Source organism: Vanacampus margaritifer, chromosome 11, assembly GCF_051991255.1.
Source record: "Vanacampus margaritifer isolate UIUO_Vmar chromosome 11, RoL_Vmar_1.0, whole genome shotgun sequence".
NCBI lineage: Eukaryota > Metazoa > Chordata > Actinopteri > Syngnathiformes > Syngnathidae > Vanacampus > Vanacampus margaritifer.
In genome coordinates, this window is record NC_135442.1 from 13518785 (window position 1) to 13539018 (window position 20234).

At 39.7% G+C, this 20234-nt stretch overlaps 1 protein-coding gene across 1 annotated transcript; it reads left to right on the plus strand.

Annotated features, from left to right (window-relative positions):
• The first annotated feature begins 8677 nt into the window (after positions 1-8677).
• On the plus strand, positions 8678-20234 carry sik1 (salt-inducible kinase 1). Its single transcript, XM_077579609.1, has 14 exons — positions 8678-8949; positions 9598-9786; positions 9864-9980; positions 11936-11999; positions 12994-13155; positions 14261-14385; positions 14465-14588; positions 14688-14908; positions 15078-15227; positions 15304-15414; positions 15496-15721; positions 16841-17095; positions 17231-17420; positions 18381-20234. The coding sequence occupies exons 2-14, from the start codon at positions 9631-9633 to the stop codon at positions 18853-18855; spliced, it is 2376 nt and encodes a 791-aa protein (XP_077435735.1). The 5' UTR covers positions 8678-8949; positions 9598-9630; the 3' UTR covers positions 18856-20234.

Genomic DNA, 20234 nt, shown 5'->3' on the forward strand with positions numbered 1-20234 from the left:
ACGTAATGGTCGCAGCTTGATGACGACGCATTGTCGCAGATTGATGACGTATGCGGCAATTCTAGCGCGAACCGTCAGTCTGTCAACAACAATGGCGGATAGCCGTGGCGTAGTCGTTTTGCACAGCCTCCTTAGCTTGCTCATGCTACTTTATTCCCACGTTCAACAAGCGGTGTTGTACTTGAATCACCCGCCATTGTCACTTCTCCTGTGTCCGTCTTTTTCATGTTGTTTCGAAACATGCAAAGCCATGTTTGTTCTGTAGCTTGCAATAAAGTTAGAGAAAAAAAGTGTCCATCTTCTTCGCTGATTCTTCTTCCACATTTTCCCGCAACTCCCTGTGGCTGCGCTACAGCGCCACTCCAGACTTGGCATATGCATTCCAGCCGTTAAACATCCTCAGAATCTTCTTTTGGACATACGCAAGTCTTAAAATGCTTCTGTGTGTACGAGATTTGTTTGAGGAACAAAGCCGGCTTTGCGTCCGTCTGGACGGGGTCTTAGTCTCCTGTTTTTCTTTGAGTCTTTGTCGGTCCATTGTCGTTTCCACTTTTTGTCGTTTCTCCCATGTCTTGCCAGTTCCTCGTCATGCCACTTGAGTTTGCTTCGATTTAGGACTTTGTTGTTTTTGTTGTTTCCCGTCGGCATGTTGTGCACCACCTTGTTTTTTTTGTTTGTATAATTAATCAAACCCTTTTGTTTTGGACTTTACCTCAGCCTCCTCGTTCTGCCTCCCCACACAAAAAACCACAGCCAACCTAACACACACCTAGCGATCCTTTGACACCACGGACGTACCAGATATGAAACCAGGTCAAAAACAATGAAAAAGACTGAAGGCTGGTAGCCAGAACAGTAGCCAAGGCTCAAAAGAAGTTATTTTTTGCGAGTCAAAATTAGCATTTTGCGCCTCATCGAAACACATTGAATAGAAAAACTGCGAATCAAAGATTTTTTTATTATTATTATTTATATACTACGCTGGGCTGGATGCAGACACGTTAATGCGGAGCAAGACACATACCGAAGTTAGTCGGAGATCGAGGCAAGCTCGGTGCTAACGTACGCCACACCAGCTAGCTAGCCTTGAGCTTTGGCTGGCTAGTGCAGCTAAACACATCGTCGAGTCGCTCACAACTTTGTTGTCTTCGCCTTCATGACGGCAAATAAGCTACATTTCTGACATTTATCTGTCTGACAAAGGAATGGCAAGGTAAGAAGTAGAAGCCATGCTAATTGCAAAGCTAACCTAACATTGACATGTAATCCGAATTGAGTGTTTGGATAGTCACGTGCTATTGTCTTTGAGTTAAAAACAAAACAAAAAAACAGTGCACTGACTACAATCCCATAGAGTTCTTTGCCTTTTTTGGTAGCCACGTAGCATCCGTAATAATAGTGATGACACATTCCAATTTCCATCACAATGTTACATACCAAAAGGATCACTACTGTACATAGTTTAATAAGACCTTTGGTTATGCTTGTGGTTATTTCATTGTGGTTCACTAATTGACGTTTTTGACCTTTCTGACTTTGTGGAGCTTGCATGGCTTGTTTTGTTTTAGATATAAGGCAATGTTTTTCCCCCCTGTGCAATATATTAAATCCATTTCAATATAAGAAGCTCAATTTCATAAATCCCCTGTTGGTTTAGATTGCGTGCGTGCGTGTGTGTGCGAGTGTACAGTACAAGTCAGCAGGACTTTAGCCCTGTATGCTGTGAACCCGATGCTGCCGACTTTGTACTCTTGACCTGATTGTGTTCACAAAAGGAGGTTTTTACAACAATGTCACTAGCATTATAATTCCCATTATAATGTGAAACGAGCTAAATGAAAACTAGCTTGGAGCTATATACTTTCAGTGCATCAAAATACATATGTAAATAGGATTAACTTTCCTTTTCGACATTTTACAGGCATGCGTGTCCGCTGCCATTCTTATGTTTCATCTTCTTTTCACCATCACCTCCAGGGTATCCCACAAGCCTTCCACTGCATACCCCCACCCCCCAAGCCCAGGATAATAGACTGATCCATGTTATGACGCACATGGCTTTGGTCTCCAGAGGGACTTTTGCGCACACAAGCATTCACAAAGGCTCTGTCTTGCCTAGTGTGCAGACATGGGACGCAGGCAGGTATTTACATCACAAGATAAGTAACTGACGCCACAGGATTATTGTATCAGCATGCTTTGTGCTGATAATACACCATACAGCATTCTTTCGCTGAAAAAGCAGTTTTTATTGCGCGGGTAGAAAGTGATCATAGAAACAGATAAGCATCAAGTCAGGAGCATTGAGCAGATTGAAATACCTTCTCTTTTTTTTTGCTATTTGATTTCATGCCATTAAAATGAGTGGGTGGGAGTCGAAAACGCCGATTTACCCAAAAATGGCAATATCAGTTATTTTGTCATTCTAATTGTAGGGCTGGGTTTGAAAAATCGACTAATCACTATCGAATCGATTTTCCTTTTCGAGCCTGATATCGATTCATAAAACCATGAATTGTTTATTGTAATATCTCTTTTTCCCATAAATTCATAACAAAATCGAATATTAAATGCCAATTATTTTTTTGTACCTTACTCTTTTAGTATAGTAGTAGTATAATAGTATATCTACAATTATTGAATTAGAATTATGAAAATATTTTCATCTCATCCTTGCTGATGTCAATGTTTGTGTAACACTTAAGTGATTATAACACGTGTTCCTTTCATTAATTAACTAAATAATTTAACCCGTTACCGCCTCCGCAAATTCTAATTTGGAATGTAATATTTGTAGAGTTTTTATCATGTTCTTTATATTGATATTCAAGAAGAATTGATGCTCCATAATTAATCTAAATCGAATCTAACTGAACTCTTGTGAATCGAAATAGAATTGATTTAGCAAATTAGAGTCGACTGCCAGCCGCATCTAATTGTTCTAAAATGGTGCTTTTACAAAGATGATAATGCTCACTTTTAATTGAATTCTGTTTTTGCAGTTGTATGCACCTCCTAAGTCACTGTTGTCCAATTTGTTGGAATTTCAAAAATGAGAAAAATCAATCCAAATGACAGACTGACATGACATGGCAGGTTCAAACTGTAACCATAAAAAAAAAAAAAACTTTAACCTTTTAAGCAACATTCCTAGCCATCATACAAAATAATTCTTTACAATATGTTGTGTGTGACCCCACTAGTCTAAACAACGCATTCTGATTAATATCTCTGTGTGAAGTCTTCATATGTCCTCCAGGTACTCCTGCTTTGTCCTCACATCTGAAAAACATGCTTAGATTCATGGAAGGCTCCAAATTTGCTTGGCTGGGATATAACTTGTGAAGACAAAGCGGTATAGAATCTTATTACAGTAGAGTGTGCAGTTGTACCTAATGTTGAAGTACATTAAGCAGATTTATCATTTGCTTTGGAGCGATTAGGTCGCTGTTCATAACCAAACAAAAACTATCATGCTCAGTTTTGTCAATATCACGTTACACTGACGTCCTGATGTATTCAAAACAGAATGTAATTCTTATCAAGCTAAAAAGTACACAAAGCACATGGACGCACGCTCAGGGCCCTCAACGTGATGATTTTGTTATGACGCACAAGCTCACCAGGGCACGGGCAGCGTGCTGTGAGCGGACACGGCGGTGGCGCAAATTAGCGGCGCAGAATAGAGCCCCTTGTATCTTTGGGACACAATGACAACAAACCCTTGCCCGGACAGAGATGCTTTTCACTCTGTGTTTTGACTGTAGTGAGATAATTGACTATTAGGCCAAACTTTATGACTCTTCTCTGAAAACTGTGAATAATCAATGAAGCAAAATTCCAACTGCAAGCGTTTGTGAACGCTTTGATGTGCTCTGGAGAGATGAACGCCATCTTTGTGTTTTGATGATGCTAATGGATTGCTTGCGTCATCCCATAATAATCTCCTGCAGGTGTTTTGTTGGACTGGGATCTGACTACTGCAGATGATTCATTGCTTTTAATCGAGGACATTATGCCTTTTCCAAACCAGTCTGATGGTACAAAAAATGGATAAAGAAATATTCTCAACTGTATAATTTCAAGGGACATTTTATGGAAAATGTACTTTTTAATTGCTTGTATATAATTGAGCCCATTGCTCACCAGTAAAAACCCAATACCTATGTCTTGAATTTGACATTTTTATTTTTTCAATAAAAAAGGGTTCTGTGAATGCGGGCTTAGTACCTCCAACAAGGTAAAGAACTATCGCTATGAGGCTTTTTTTCCATCGCAACCCCCAGTTCCACCCATGGTCGTCATGGTAATGCCCTACTCGGCATTTACCCAGCTGTACGGTATATGAGGTGAGGCGAGGTCAGCCGTTGCTCACTTTAATGAGATGCCCTCAAAATGAGCTGCTTTCAGAAAGACAATAAATGTGCTGCTGTTCTTGATCCTTCAGATATTTTGATGAAAGTATATCACACACGGGCCTTTAAAAGGACTGTAAATGGTATCAAATGTTCCAAATATGACTCCTTTAACTAATTAGGGTCATTGAGAATGGATTTATTATTATTATTATTTATTTTTTTAACAAGACATTTTGTGCATTCTGTTACTGTGCTTTGTTTTATTTTTATTTTATTTTTATTTTTTTTAAAGGGAAAGGCCTTTTGTGATCCCAGTGTGCAAATCAAGGTCCGTCAAGGCATGCTCGGATGAGTTTGATGTGGAAGAACTAGACTGGAAAACAGCTTTGGGATGAACTACTTTGGAGATTGTAAGACAAACATCAGTGACCTTGCAAATGCTCTTCTAGATGAATGGACAAAAAATACACCAGACCTCCTTGAATTTACACTTCCTGTAGTCATAGATGTGAATTCACAACGTGTCTGCATAAACTTAGAAGCATATTTACTATTACCGTGAATATTCATAAACACATGTGGCTACAAGGTATTAGCATCTAAGCTTTGAGCCGATTAGAAATCATGTGACATTGGTCACATAAATGGCTAAATATCATCACCTTTGTTTGCAAACTCCTTGGTTGTCGAACCTCCTGTTTACATGCTGGCTCCTCCCATGCATCGAGATTCCATCGTGGGGTCAAGGGGAACAACAGAGGAGCGAGGAGGAACAAATGTTTGTCATCGTTCATTTCATGGAGACATCAATTAAAAATGACAATGTAATTTAGGCATATCACAAACAAGAAGAACAACAAAGAAAAATGAGATCCAACCCCAAAAACTTGCATGGCAACCGTAATTGATGACTGACACTTTGATTCCACCCTGAAATTTCCCCTTATCCTATTTTTGTAGTATCGCTTTCTTGAAATAAATAAACCAAACTGACAATGACTGTAAAATCCAAACATACAAACTGCTGTACCCTGACTGAAATACAGAGTTGAGTTTTGTTGTTTTCAAAATATAATCGCATCTGCATCCTGTCAGTTTTGAGTCCCGGGTAGCCACAGGCCACTGCTCTGACGAATCAACTCCGTGGCTGTGCTAAAACGTCATGTTGAGTGTTTTATTTGCATTTCCTTGTATTGTTCTGCCTAACAATGTTTGGTTCCTTTGTGTAATATAGTCAATGTTCCTTGTCAAGGCTACTTGGTTTACTTCGCCCCTCCTCCACATATTCCCGAGGGGTCAATATCTAGAGTTTTATATTGTCCCTGAGGCAGCATTGGGATTTATGTGCAATTGACGTCACTCGCTAAAACAAATGTGTCATCGCTTAACATCGTATTCAACATATCAGGATAAGTTTCGTGTAAGGGTCCTAGAGAAGAAAGATGAAGAAAAACATTAAGTGCTGCATATACTGCATCTTTGTCCTCTGTAAATGATGGCTAGTATTAGGTAGCAATAGCCATAAAAGACGGGAATGTACACCGCAAAGCCAGCTGTGTTTATGCTGCATTCGAGGATGGTCGGAAGTCGGATATATCCGAGTTGGTTTTTCCCAGTTCTGACCTGAAAGCGTTCGAGGCGAAAGTAAACAACCAAAATGGTGGATAGTGATAAATTGTGTTTTATTTTGATCCTCAAAACTCATTTTGACCTCCAGAAAACTTACCCTCTCGCAATTTTGCTTCATTTATTGTTTTTATCTTATTTCATAAGCAGTTCGGTAGTTCACCGTATAATTTCATGATGTCGATTCACCTTCTGTTTTTTTATGTGCAAACGCCCTCTTTAAGAATGCTAAAAGTGCACTATGATGTCGATTCACCTTCTGCAAGCCTCTCTCTCCATCAAGTCTGAATATATATTTTTATTTTTATTTTTATTTTTATTTTTATTTTTATTTTTATTTTTATTTTTATTTTTATTTTTATTTTTATTTTTATTTTTATTTTTATTTTTATTTTTATTTTTATTTTTATTTTTTTCCAACAGGAAATACTCGGTTTATGATGGAGTTATGTTTCTATGGCAACAATGAAATTTGTACACACTGTATTACGGAATGCACTGTAGCCTATCACTAACTTACTCTTAAGCGGCAGTAAAGTCGTAATTATATGTTTGCATGAAACAATGAAGTGAAAAACAATAACTAACCAACCTTTTTGCGCCCAATAATTCATAACCTTGAAATGCCATATTTTGGGAATGTCATAAACTGAGCCCACCATGACATTTAGATGTGTTAAAATGTTACTTGAAATATTGCTTGTACTTAATGTAGTTAACTGTGACAGTTTGGCCCTTATTTCCAATGGGAACAAATGTTTTCATCATATTAACTTTATGCCTGATGTGATTAAAAGTGTGCCAATTTGCCACAGCCTGGGGATCCATTTTGTTTTGCCAGCACACATCTCGTGACGTTGACCTTGATGTCTCCCCTATGAGACCGCCAGATTAACAGATCTCCACTCTCAATGCCTCCCTTTGTGCGGGTTTCATTGTCAACAGGTACACATGAGTGTCAGTATAATAATGGAAGTGCACCAATGGCAAAAAGCATGATTCACACTACATCCTGCCATACAAACTTTTAATGCTTGCAGAAAAGTCTGACAACACTCCAAGTGACTTTTGATTGAATATACATGACTACTCATGTCGCAATGTCAATGTAACCTACTATGATGCACTCTTTTTCTGCACGTCTTTGCAGCAAGAATGTCGACTGTTTGAGTCAGTCAGCACTTTGCAGCATTCCATTCATAGTGATGATACATCTGTAGATGAAAAGATGCGGATGATGTCTCATGATGACACGTACGTAAGACTGGAATGACAGCAGGTTGCACGCACAACATTGGAATGAGGAAATCACTCAAAAACTGGCATGCAATTGTTAGATTAGATTTCTTTATTCCTGGATAACACATTTACACTATGTTGCATATTTCGTAAAAAATAATGTCACAATGATTGTCCATTCTCTTCGACTTAATCTAGGTCGGGTCACGAGGGCAGCAATTTTAGCTCGATGTTAGGGCTGGGTTTAAAAAATCGAATAATCGATATTGAATTGATTTTCCTTTTCGAGCCTGACATTGATTCATAAAACCATGAATTGATTATTTTAATATCTATTTTTTCTATGTATTGATGAGAAAAATTTAATTTTAAAGCCCATTTTGGGGGGGGGGGTTATCTTTTTGGTCTCTCGAAATTTACTGAACTTAAAAACTATTTTCTTACATTTATGATTATGAAAGACCTGACTTATTGCACTTAAAGATGATTCAGAATATTTTTAATTTATATGAACAATTATTCAATTAGAATTAAAATATTTTCATGTCATCCTTGCTGATGTCAATGTTTGTTTGTGTAAGACCGAAGTAATTATAACAAGTGTTACTTTTATAAATAAACTAAATAATGTAACCACTTACTGCCTTGCAAAATTTAATTTGGAATTTAATGTTTGTGGAGTTTTTATTGTGTCCTTTATATTAAGAAGAATTTATGTTCCATAATTAAACGATATAGAGTGCAGTGAACTGATTCGAATTGAATCTAATAAATAAATAAATAAATCGAATCAAACTGAACTCTTATGAATTGAGTCGATTCCCAGCCCTACAGGATGTATAAACTTCCCTCTCCCCTGACAAAAGATACATTTAATTTATGAAATTAATAAATCTAAAACGTTATTTCAAAAAGTCAACCTCTACTTTGCAGAAATTCACCTATTGCGGGGCGGCTTGGAACGTATCACCAACGAAAAGTGAGTATGAATGAGAATGAATATGCAAAATAGTGCATTTTAAAAATGAATTTATGCAGCCTATATTACAGGACTTTCTATAATGTAAAGACTCAGTGGACTGTTTCATACTTTACCCACTCAACAACAACTATGTTAGATATAATGTTGAGATTTAGATTGCGTCGTACAATATGCAGCATAAATATGACGAAAGCGAAAGTAAAGTGAACTGCTGATCGTCACCACTTCCTTTCTCTCTCGCTCTCTCTCACTCTCTTTCATCCTCCCGCCCTCTCTCGCTCAAAGATCACGTGGTGACACGTCTCCACCACCGACGTCACCGCGCTCATCTCCCAGCAACCCTTCCATCAGCGCCGACGTCACCGGTAGCCCGAGCCGCGCTGTTGCCCGGCAACCCGCGCCTTGCGCTGGTACCCGGCCTTGCCTTGCACTCGGCTCGAATCTCTGACGCTTGTGTGACGTTAATGAGGTGGGTATCAATTTATCATGGCGGAGGCGGGGGAGGAGGAAGAAGAGGCGGGCGAGTAAGAAGAGGAGGAGTTCCCTCCCTCTGCGAGTGCCGAAAGAGCCACTCAGCCACATTCCGGCGGAAAGCACCCGCACAAAGCGGTAGCACAGTCCCGCACCGAGACACCTTACACGGGCGAGGAGGTGAAGTTGTTCTCGCTTGGTTTTTCCAACGCCGCAATTTGCTTTCTTCTTTTGAGAAGAACCCTAGGAGGAGATTTATGTACACTTTGTAAGGTAAGGCTAATATTTTAAATGGCTGCTGGTTCCCATTTTTCACTTGCTTACTCACAATAGGTTTAATGTGATGGAGTAGCTAACAGGTTACAAGGCTAACTCATTTCCAGTCACTTATAGCACAATTACATTTATATTCTGTTCTGTCTTGAGCCACCATTTGTTTTGCTGATTTAGAATGTCTCTTATGTACATATATACGTATCTATTACAATACAGCCAGGATATACAAATAAATCATCTAACACCCTAAATTTGATCAAAATTTGACACATTGGTCACATATGGTACACTATTACACTACTGTATAATTTTTCAAATAAAAATAAATTAATTAAAAATAAATCATACCCGTGTCTGTGCTGCTACTTTTATCATGGTAAAATGCCAGCTATGAGAAGAAAACTCTTGGTTACTATTCAATAATGTGGTAGGTGTAGTGTGTATACAGTACTTTTGTTTTTTAAGGAGGGTGAGGGTGGTGTTGAATATCCTCACTGTGGAATCACTGTACCTTTTATGTTTTCTTTTGCCCTCTATTGTAAATCTACTCCATCCATTTCCTATACCGCTTGTCATAATTTAATCTGCTTAAGAATGTTTACTGACATACAAGTAACACAGAAATGTCATATTTTATCCTGCTAGCCTCATCCCGTCCCCTGCCTGCGTTGGTGCACTATGGTTATCATGTCAGACAACAGCCGGGGAGCCCACCCCAGCTCGGGGCCCCAGGGGAGGCCCCTCCAGGTGGGCTTCTACGAGATCATCCGCACGCTAGGCAAAGGCAACTTTGCTGTGGTGAAACTGGCGAAACATAAAGTCACAAAAACCCAGGTCGGTAGAGGATTCTTCTAATGCATGCATTTTATTTTTTTGGGAGATCCTAATTTAACTGTGAATGATTTTCTCAGGTGGCCATAAAGATTATCGACAAGACTCGACTGAACCCGTCCAATTTGGAGAAAATCTACAGGGAAGTGCAGATTATGAAGCTGCTCAACCACCCTCACATCATCAAACTTTATCAGGTGTGTTTATCTCTACGTCATGCGTGGGTGTTGTGTGTGTGTGTGTTGGTGTAGAATTACTGTTTTACCGCATTTATTTTCCACCTTACGAGAAAGTCTCTGAAGTGCAGGAAGTGGTTTCATGTTCACTGTAGAAGTAGGAGCAACGTAGTAGTGGAACAATGCATGCCTCAAATGTTTTTTTTTTATGTAGTCATGTAATGCTCGTACGATTGCGAGGGTCACATTGGTTGACAGCGCTTTGCGTTAAATCCAATTAGCAACCTCTGCCACCAAGTGCAATGTGTCTGTGCGTCACGTGAAGGTCTTCCCTCGTTAATTGAATTGAAGAATTAAAGAGAGAATCCACTGAGCTGGCTTTGCGTGACACGCGCTTGGGAAACGCAAAGCAGCAGCACGTAAACAAACATTCTTTGTTTTCCTTTCTGCCTTTTGTCCCAGTCTGTTGTGTTTTTTGCTACCTAATTTGGGGGATTATTAATTTAAATTCCATTTGTAAGCGCCTCAACAATACCTAAGATGTTAATCATTTGGCAGACTGATTGGTTGTTTTTGTTTTTTTATAGCCCTTTATTGGCCAAGGAATCTTATTTAGTAGTGGTACCATTGTAACTTCACATGCATTGGGTGTTCAAAATGGATGCCAAAATGCAAACGATTAATGTGATTTCTGCAATTCAGTTAATAAGAAAATGTAATGAAAGGGTTTTTTTTAAGTTGATGCAAGAAAGTTATTTGAAATTTTTAATTTTAATTTATGATTTGTGCCACAAATGTCCAAGCAAAATATTATCAAGATTGGGCTTTTTTCTTCGGACTTCTTAGTTGTCTTTGTTGTTACTTGCAAACAAGAAGATATTAAGGGCAGGCCCTCAATGTTTTTTTCTCGTAATCCCAAAACATTTTTTTTTTTAATACTATGACTTTGATGATTTTACATTACAGTATTTTACTTTTTTTCCTCATAAATTACATATTTAATCTAGTCGTGTTACACATTTTTTTTATTGTAATATTTTTATTGCAAAATAAACGACTTTGATCTTACCTGAAGCTTTCACAAACGTTTCATCATTGACAGTTATTGATTTAAAAAAAATTAGCATTCTGCATTTCAGTTGTGTTAAAGGGATTTCCTTCCCCTCCTCACATCATTTCCCCATTGCTAACAGACAGACGTGCTCCTTGTCGGAGGTAATTCTAACAATTATATAAGCTGCACAGCTGTAACACTCATTGGTTTCACGCGTAATTCACTCGGTCTAAAAGGAACATCTTGTTTCATGGCTTTATTCAGAATGTGGACAATGAGTCAGTATTCCTCATCAGGTCCAGTCAGTCCTGATACATGAGCATCATGTTATTTTCTTGCCGAGTGGCAGTTCACTGTCAACTGTTTCTCCTTTTGACCTTGCGTTCGCCTTTGACCTTGCGTCACACACGTTGTTTACATTCCCGTCATGGCCAAAGGGCCCTTGACGTGTTCTAGTGCAGTGACGTCAGCGACACCTCTACAAGTGCTTCTCTACCTCACTGATAAAGACATCTGTCTCTGTCTTTCGGCAACTGGAAAGAATCGGACAGCGGAATTTAATGTCCAGCGTGAACTTTTCCAGCACTTTTTGGTATCTGTTGAAAATACCATTTGTTGTGTAACTTTCACTCTGATCTGATGTGGCCCTCCCCTGAGAGCTCCCTGGACACATAATACTTTTCTTTTAGAAGCTAGAAAGATCTCGAAGGGCGTCTTTACGACCTGTGTTGTCAGCTGGCTGCTAAACTCATTGCTGGGCCATGTGAGCAGCCCTCTGAAACCGCATCCAGCATCTCTTAGAAATCCAAAACACATGAAAGACAGTACCGTGCTATCCTTAAATTCACTGTTAGGAAAGCCTGAGAGATTCATTGACCATTTCAATTTTCCCACTTTAATACTCCTGTCTCTCTCTCTGTAGGTCATGGAGACCAAAGACATGCTGTACATCGTGACAGAATATGCAAAGAACGGGGAGATGTTTGGTGAGTTCTTGGAACATTTTTTTCTGACTGTTTATAGTGAGCAGTTGCCACGGGAAAGTGTGTGTGTGTGTGTGTGGGGGGGGGGGGTCTTACAGGAAGCCAGGAAACCATTTGAGACTGTTCCTTGAAGACACAATAGAGAAATTTCACAGACTTGACCAAATTCATAATTATCAAGGAATCAATTTTTTGGGGTTATTTCTTATTGCATGACTGGAGGCATTCAAAATTGGACTCTTTGTCATCCATTTGTAACTGTTTCATAGCTCAACCAAAAACAAAAGTATGTTTCTTTAATAATTGTGACAATTTCAACGTCATTCAAAAGGCAGTTGAAAGTTGCATTGGGGCTTGTCTACACATTTATTGGAATCTTAATTGTTTTGTTAAACATATTTTATGGTACACATGTCATTCATAAAGTTAAGTGGAGTTGTCAATGCCTTATTTTAATTAGGGATGGGCAATGGCCTTATGTCAAGGTATCAGTACTTGCGACAGCAGCCGAAATCAGTATCGGCCGCCCTCTTATGGCTATTTTACAATCAAGAACTACAAAATTTGAAATCAGATAAGCGATTTCCATTCATTTCATGTAATTTTAAGTACAAAAATCTATATTTGGAAAATATTTTTTTCTTTAAAAAGATCTGTCATTGTTTTGAGAAATTTTATGTATCAAAGTATAAGTGGTATCAGTACTTGGTATCGGTATCAGTGACTACTCGAGTTGAGTACTCACACTGGTATCGGTCTGACAAAAAGTGTAACATTCCTACTTTCATACTTTGAAGCAGTGGAATAACTCATCAAAGTTATCAAAAAGCAAAATGTAAACTTTGGGGGCAGAAGAACATTGTTCCAAAATATGTTCCTTTTTGACTATAATGAACAGAAAGAAATGATTCTCGGAGGCATATCTGCACGACATCTGGGAATTTTGATAACATAGATGAAATCTTTACTTAATAAAAACCCTTTTTCTTTCTTTTAGATCACCTGTCCTCAAACGGCCGCATGAGCGAAACAGAAGCACGGAAGAAATTTTGGCAGATTCTTACGGCAGTCGACTACTGCCACCGGCACCACATCGTCCACCGTGACCTCAAAACCGAAAACCTGCTGCTGGACGCCAACATGAACATCAAACTGGCCGGTACGTCCTCTTGACTCCTTTTTTAAATCCCCTTCATGTGTGGTGTCCTGTGAAGAGATGGTCTCATTGATGCAATTTCTCAGCACTAATTAAGTGTGATAGCACTACGTACGCACGCTGACCACATTTATGTCAGCACGCAAGAGAACATGTTGTTCTAGTACAGCCGAGTGATGTAATCTGATCCACAAACAAGCTGAACCCAAATTCAGTGCCCTGGAACAAAAAAGGGTATTGTTCTGTCATCTATTCCCACAAAGTTGGAAGAATATATTCTTCCAACTTTGTGGGAATAATTCTTCAAACTTATCAAGATATCTTAAACAATTGTATATAATTGTCTAAGATATCTTGATAAATTTGAAGAATTAAGCCTGAGAGAGAAACAAGTCAAATCCTGATGGATTTACTACAGTACTTGACTAAAATGTATTTTTGTAGCACATTTACATGTTCATAAGAGACTTGGAATGCAGAGAAGAAATCAATCCAGTAATACATTAGAATTTCTATTTTAAATTCAAATATTCCATTTTTAATATTAATACAAATTTAAATGACCTTAAAGGGAAAGTCAACCCCCCACAAAAATGATTGACAATAATATATTCTATGCAGTCCCACTAGTCTAAATACGGTATTCTGGTTAATATTGCGCTAGTGGAATATGAGTTATGCAGTAAAGTCCAGCCGTTTTTATCAATATCAGAAGGCGGCCATTTTGCCACTTGCTGTTGCGTGAAAATGACATAACAGTTGCTCATTCTCAGGTAATAACCAATCACAACTCAGCTTCAGGAAACAGATGAGCTGTGATTGGTCGTAGCCAGAGCCCTGAACAGCTATGATGTCATTTTCCGCCCCCTGAGATGGATGAAAATGGCTGGATTTTGCTACATAACTCATATTCCACAAATGTAATATAAATCAGAATGTCATGTTTAGAATGGTGAGGTCACATATAACATATTATTGTCAAGAAGTGTTTAAGGTTGACTTCCTATTTAATATGTGTAATATCACGGACCTTTCTGTTGCTTTTATTGGAATGCGGAGTGTAATAATTACAATTAAATAATACATCTTTATGTGTTTATCTTTGTAGACTTTGGATTCGGTAACTTCTACAATGCAGGGGAGCCCCTGTCCACATGGTGTGGCAGCCCCCCGTACGCGGCCCCTGAAGTCTTTGAGGGCAAAGAATATGAAGGACCTCAACTGGACATTTGGGTAAGTTCTTATTAATTTGAAAAAAAAAAATCCAAATGCATTTGTTATCATTTTGGTTAATGTGTGCTTCCTCTCGCAGAGCCTCGGTGTGGTGCTCTACGTGCTGGTGTGTGGCTCCCTTCCCTTCGACAATCCCAGCCTTCCTGCACTCAAGCAAAGAGTCACTGAGGGACGCTTCAGAATTCCCTTCTTTATGTCCCAAGGTAACTTTTAACTACCAACACAGCCAAATTAGTACTAATCACTTTGTTGTTTAAAAAAAAACAAACAAAACTGACATTTTCCCCAAATAATTCCTCCAGACTGTGAAAACCTCATCCGCAAGATGCTGGTGGTGGACCCGGCAAAGAGGATCAGTGTGGCCCAGATCAAGCAGCACCGCTGGATGCTGGCGGACCCCACGGCAGCCCACCAGACGCTCAGCCACTCCCTGACAGATTACAACTCCAACCTCGGGGACTATAGTGAACCTGTGCTGGGGATCATGAACACCCTGGGGATCGACCGCCAGAGGACCATCGAAGTGAGCAATTTAAAGCAAGCTTGGGGCAGTATTAGATTCGGATCATTGCACAATCAGTTTATTTTGGTGTTGGCTTTCAGTTAAAAACTAGTGATGCATCTTTTGGGAGATCTGTGATGTTTCTTGGTGGGCAGCAAGGAAGAAGCTAACTTTACCATTTCATCTTAAGTCTTTGCAGAGCAGCAGCTACAATCACTTCTCGGCCATCTACTACTTACTTCTGGAGAGGGTCAAAGAGCATCGCAACCAGCAGCTGAGCCGTCAGTGCGGAAGCTGGAACCAAAGGCAGAGGAGCATCTCAGACACCACCGGAGCGGAGGTGAGTTCTGCTCCTGCTCTGTCAAGAAATAACCGCATCTCACCCGAGTCGCTTAAGAACATTCTCCGATTTGCAGCAAGTCGTCATGAAGGCAGACAACTTCAGAGCAGCGGCATTCTCCATTCCAAACAAAAATGCTTCTCCAATCTACTCGGAGATGGAGTGCGATCAAGGTGGATTGTTCCAGGTAAATATTGGGCACCAATCCTCATCATCCTCAACTTCTACCCCAGCGAATGCATTTCTCATCTGAGCTTTTCCTCTCCAGCGCGTGGTCTTCCCGGTGGAGGCCAGCTTCAACAGGCTGCTGTGGAACCGCTCCATTTCGCCCAACAGCCTGTTAGAGACAAGCATCAGTGAGGAGGTGCGGCCCCGCGACCTGGACGAAGAAGAGGCGGTGCAAAGCTTGTGTCCGCTGCTGCCTCCCACTACCACCTCACGCCGGCACACTTTGGCCGAGGTGTCCGCTCAGTTTCACCAGTGCAACCCTCCGTGTAAGCACTATAATCCATTCTACCTGCTGAGTCTTGGGAAAATTTGTATTATTATTATTATTGTCATTATAATTATTATTATTATTAAATCTAAATTCAATTTAACATGAAAATTGAAATAAATACTAACGATATAATAGTTGGTACACTGTTTGAAAATGAATGAAATAAATTACATGATAATATAAATATTAAGAAAATAATTAAATATCAAAATTAACTATAATGATATAAAAAAAACAATAAAAAATAATAAATAAGCGAAATAAACTATTTATACAAGTAGAACACTTTAAAACAGCCACCGTTGCATACAAATAATGTGTTAATTATGCCCATAAATAATAAAACACAAAAATAAAATATAATGAAGGTAAGAAAATATTAAATCATATTATACATAAAAAAGATAAAACTATAAATACAAGTAAAAAATGTAGATCTATTGTTGTCTATGCATAGAGAGTCAAAACTAAGGATGGATGAGTACCAATACTCGGTATCGTATTCGGCCGATGCTACATTCATTTTATCAAACCAATGGTATCGGTACTTGATATCGAATATGAGAGTTAAGTCCTCGTACTGGTATCGGTCTGAAAAAAAGTGGTATCCAACATCCCTACATTACCCTACCCTTCCTCAAAACATTCTTGCAAGAAATGCTAAATATTTAATGGCTTATTTTAACAGTCAAATAAGGCTGTAAAGCAAAAATCATGAACAAAAAAAGGCAATGATGTCATAGCATTGCTGAAAGATCACAGCCAACCACAATATCCTGTCAGAGTGTTCTTATGCCATCCCCTATGCAGCCCCCAGGCGACATATTTCTTGGGGTTGATATTTATAACCAGCCCGTCAGCTGCAGAGTTTTTTTCTTTGGCATTTTGACTCAGCAACTGCATTCAGATACAAACAGTAGATGATTGCATTCGTTTTGACTAAAAAGTCAGGAAATGGGAGTACTTTACTGTCAAACGGACTTCAATAGAAACAGCTGAGTTCACTGTTAAAATATTTCTGAGCCATCCACTTTTCTTGAATGTATTTCGTTCCCAATTTAACTCACAAGCAATTTTGATATTCTTTGTAACAAATCTCCTTTTTTCCTCTCAGGTATTGTTGTCAGTCCCTCTGACGGCGCCTCTTCTGACAGCTGCCTCAAGTCGTCCTCCAGTCCCAGCGCCACTCTGCAGGCTCCCATGGGTGGCGGCGTGTCAACACCTGCCTGCTTTGCTAAAGAGGGGGCGCTACTGCCCGCTGGCACCCCCCTGGCCCTCTCCTCCCACCTCCTGCCCCAGATCCAGGGGAGCCTTCCTGCAGCAAGCTTCCAGGAGGGTCGCAGGGCGTCTGACACCTCCCTGACGCAAGGTACCATAACAGAACATTCAAAGTGGGTCATTTGATCCCCACTTCCCCGAACCTGATTTTCGCTGTTATCTCATGCTTGAACCTTGTCGGATCACAAGATGGTATTGTGTAACACATTCCCATGCCTCTCTGCAGGCCTCAAAGCTTTCCGGCAGCAGCTGAGGAAAAGCACTCGCACCAATGGGCTCCTGGGATTGAATAAGATCAAGGGTGTGACGAGGCCAGTTGCGTCGCCCCCGTCCTCCAACCGGGGCAGCCGCGGCTCCCTCGGCCCCGCCCTCTCTGAGCACCGTAGCATGCTGGAGGAGGTGCTGCACCAGCAACGGTAAGAACAAAAAAAAAATCCAACTATAGAGAGACCACTTTAAGCCTTACAACTTTTTAAAACACTTCTAAAATAAATTTGGAAAACAAAAGCGGGGAACCCTGTAATGGAAATGGGAATAATCTCGTTATCAACCTTCATCAACTGTATAGGCAATGTTTCAAGTAACATTTTCACATTCTTAGCTGTCCTCCAAGTATAAAAATAGATTAGTGTCTTAACAACTTTGCCAGCTAGTGAAAGAAATGCAGGGATGATTATATCTACTTCAAATTTTAACATTTTTACCATCATATGAGAAGCTAACAGTTGTGAACCATAAAACGATGAAACAATAGAACATGTTCTAGGGACCAATGTGGAGATGGAGATTACTGCTTGTATTTGGGAGGCGAGTCTCTTCACAAATTGAATACGCATTTTTGGTATTGATTACTTTTTTTATATGTATATATTGTATCCTAATTAGAGATTCCACGTCAGTATTATGGTATTTTGGATTTTTCATTGTAGTCAGATTTTTTTTTCTAAAATGCCTAATTTGAATTTAGTTTTTATTAGTTTTGTTTATTTTGTGTTTTTTATATGGAGTGTTGAGTGCAAGATATATATATTAAAAAAAAAAGGCATTTCAGTATTGTGTCATAAAGTCAACTAAACTACACTTCCCAAAGGACTGCTTGACCTTCTTTCTTCTATATGGCCAAACAGTAATAGCAATATAAATAGATTTAAATTAACCCGGAAGACAAAAACAAGACATTTTTGCTATAATCATAGTTAATTTTAGTTACTTTCATAAATGTAAATAATCATTTCAGTTATCTTTTATTTTAAATACACCATTGTTCTTTTAATGAAAATGTTTAAAATCTAAATTTTATTTTGTTTTTGTATCGTAATAATGTTCAACATCATCAGATGAAAGACTCAAATTGACTTTTTTCTGTTCTTTTTTAGGATGCTCCAAATCCAGCACCAGCCGCACCAAGCTCAGGTCCAGAATGCCCCGCCAGGACCCACCCAGAATCCTCTGCTGTTTCTCTCCCAGCAGCAGTCGCCCTCTCCTCCACCCACTTCAGTATTCGCCTCGCCTCCTTTATTCGAGGCACCTTCACTCCTTCAGAGCAAGCCCCTGCCGCCTCCTCAGCCGCTGCGCTTGACTCACGGCCTCTGGCAGCACGGCTTGGAGGCCGCCCCCACCTCTTTGTCTCCCGTGGCCTCCGCTGCTTACCTCCTGGAGGCCCGCCTGCACATCAGCCCGCACGCACACCACCACCACCACCACCTGCAGCAACAATCGGGCGCCGCCGCACACTTTGCCAGCAAACCCACCGCCTGGGCCGTTGGCTCGCCGTCTGGAGCCGAGACCAACATGCAGGAGCTGGTTCTGGCGGGTCAGACGCCGCTGAGCAGCTGCGTGATGGTTAAGTAGAACGACTTGACGCAAAAGAACAATGAAGCAAGCTAAGCGCTTTTGTTCTCATATAAGCTGAAAGAGCAATAACCAAACTGTGCACAAGGTGATACGAGAAGCAATAAGAGACTGATTCCATGCTATACAAAAACAGGAAGACACTATCAGACACATGACTGGAGCGAGGACCAAAACATTTCACTTCTTTATGATACGCTTCCCACTTAGTTGGCTTTTTTTTTTCCTCCAGAGACAATCTTCAGTTAACACAAAACGATTCATATGTTGGATGAAACTGTGATTATTATTTTTTTATGTAAACTGTGCAAGACGCTGTTTTTTTTTGTTTGTTTTTTTACTTCAAAATATTGCGACATCCTCATTAGCCAACAGTGAAGGAAAATAGTCATGTTGAGTAAGACAAGCACAACTTTAGGTACCTTGCATCCAGAAAGTAAGTTCCACTCGGAATCAAATCCAGCCAAACCTCGGACACACTCCAGCTACATATTTTCTTTCTTTTTTTACTTCCTGTTCCCATACTTTTACTCCTCTTTTAGGAAACATTAGCAATACTAATTCACCACTGAGACAAAATGGAGGAACACCAACATAGGAGGCTATTCTGCTCAATGCTCCACTAGAGAGATTTTCCCATCTCATTATTTTAGGCCTTCCCAAAGCTGCGGGGAAAGTGCAATAGCTTCATGGGAAGATACTAGTTGTAGCAAATGCACAGGTACGAGTTGTGTAACAGTAAGTCAAAAGTTGTTGTTTTTGTTTTTTTTGCTACCAAAGAGCTGACTAGAATCAGTGATAGACACACACACTACTGAGATGTCCACATGTAGCATGTTGCTCAGCCAAACTGAAGTAAGCTCGGGCGGCCACCAAATCCAAATGCTGCTTGTTGTAATATCTTCCGCTGGTACTTTCACAAACTAGCAATATACTGTATACTGTACCCGGCAACAATGTATAGAAGCAAGTGAAACACCTTTCTTTTCATAAGTGTTTATTTCCACTTTGATGTTGGAAAAACGTAGTGTTGACGTCGCGGGTTGTTTTGCACTCACTACCAACATGTGTGCCTTTTTCTATGAACAAACGTGCAATGTTTGACCTTTGACCTTGCTGTGTAAGCGAAAGCAGGATTGCACATATTTCCTATTGCTGAAATGGGTTCAAGTTGTATTTGTTGTGCAAAAAGAATGGTCCCGAGTGACTGAAACACTAAAAGACTCTTGATGCAACGTGACCCTTTTTGATAACAATTTTGAATAATAAGTATTTCATGTTTGTTTTCCTGATTTGTTACTTGACCGACCGTGTGTGCGTATGAGAATGAGGAAAGATTATTTATGTGCTATTTATTTGAATAAAGTTCACTTCCTAAA

Excerpts from the sequence above, each read along its gene's own strand:
- sik1 (XM_077579609.1), top strand. The coding sequence starts at position 9,631 with ATGGTTATCATGTCAGACAACAGCCGGGGAGCCCACCCCAGCTCGGGG. Across the intron at positions 14,909-15,077 it reads ACCGCCAGAGGACCATCGAA|TCTTTGCAGAGCAGCAGCTA; the intron begins GTGAGCAATTTA and ends TTTCATCTTAAG. Across the intron at positions 17,421-18,380 it reads GAGGTGCTGCACCAGCAACG|GATGCTCCAAATCCAGCACC; the intron begins GTAAGAACAAAA and ends GTTCTTTTTTAG.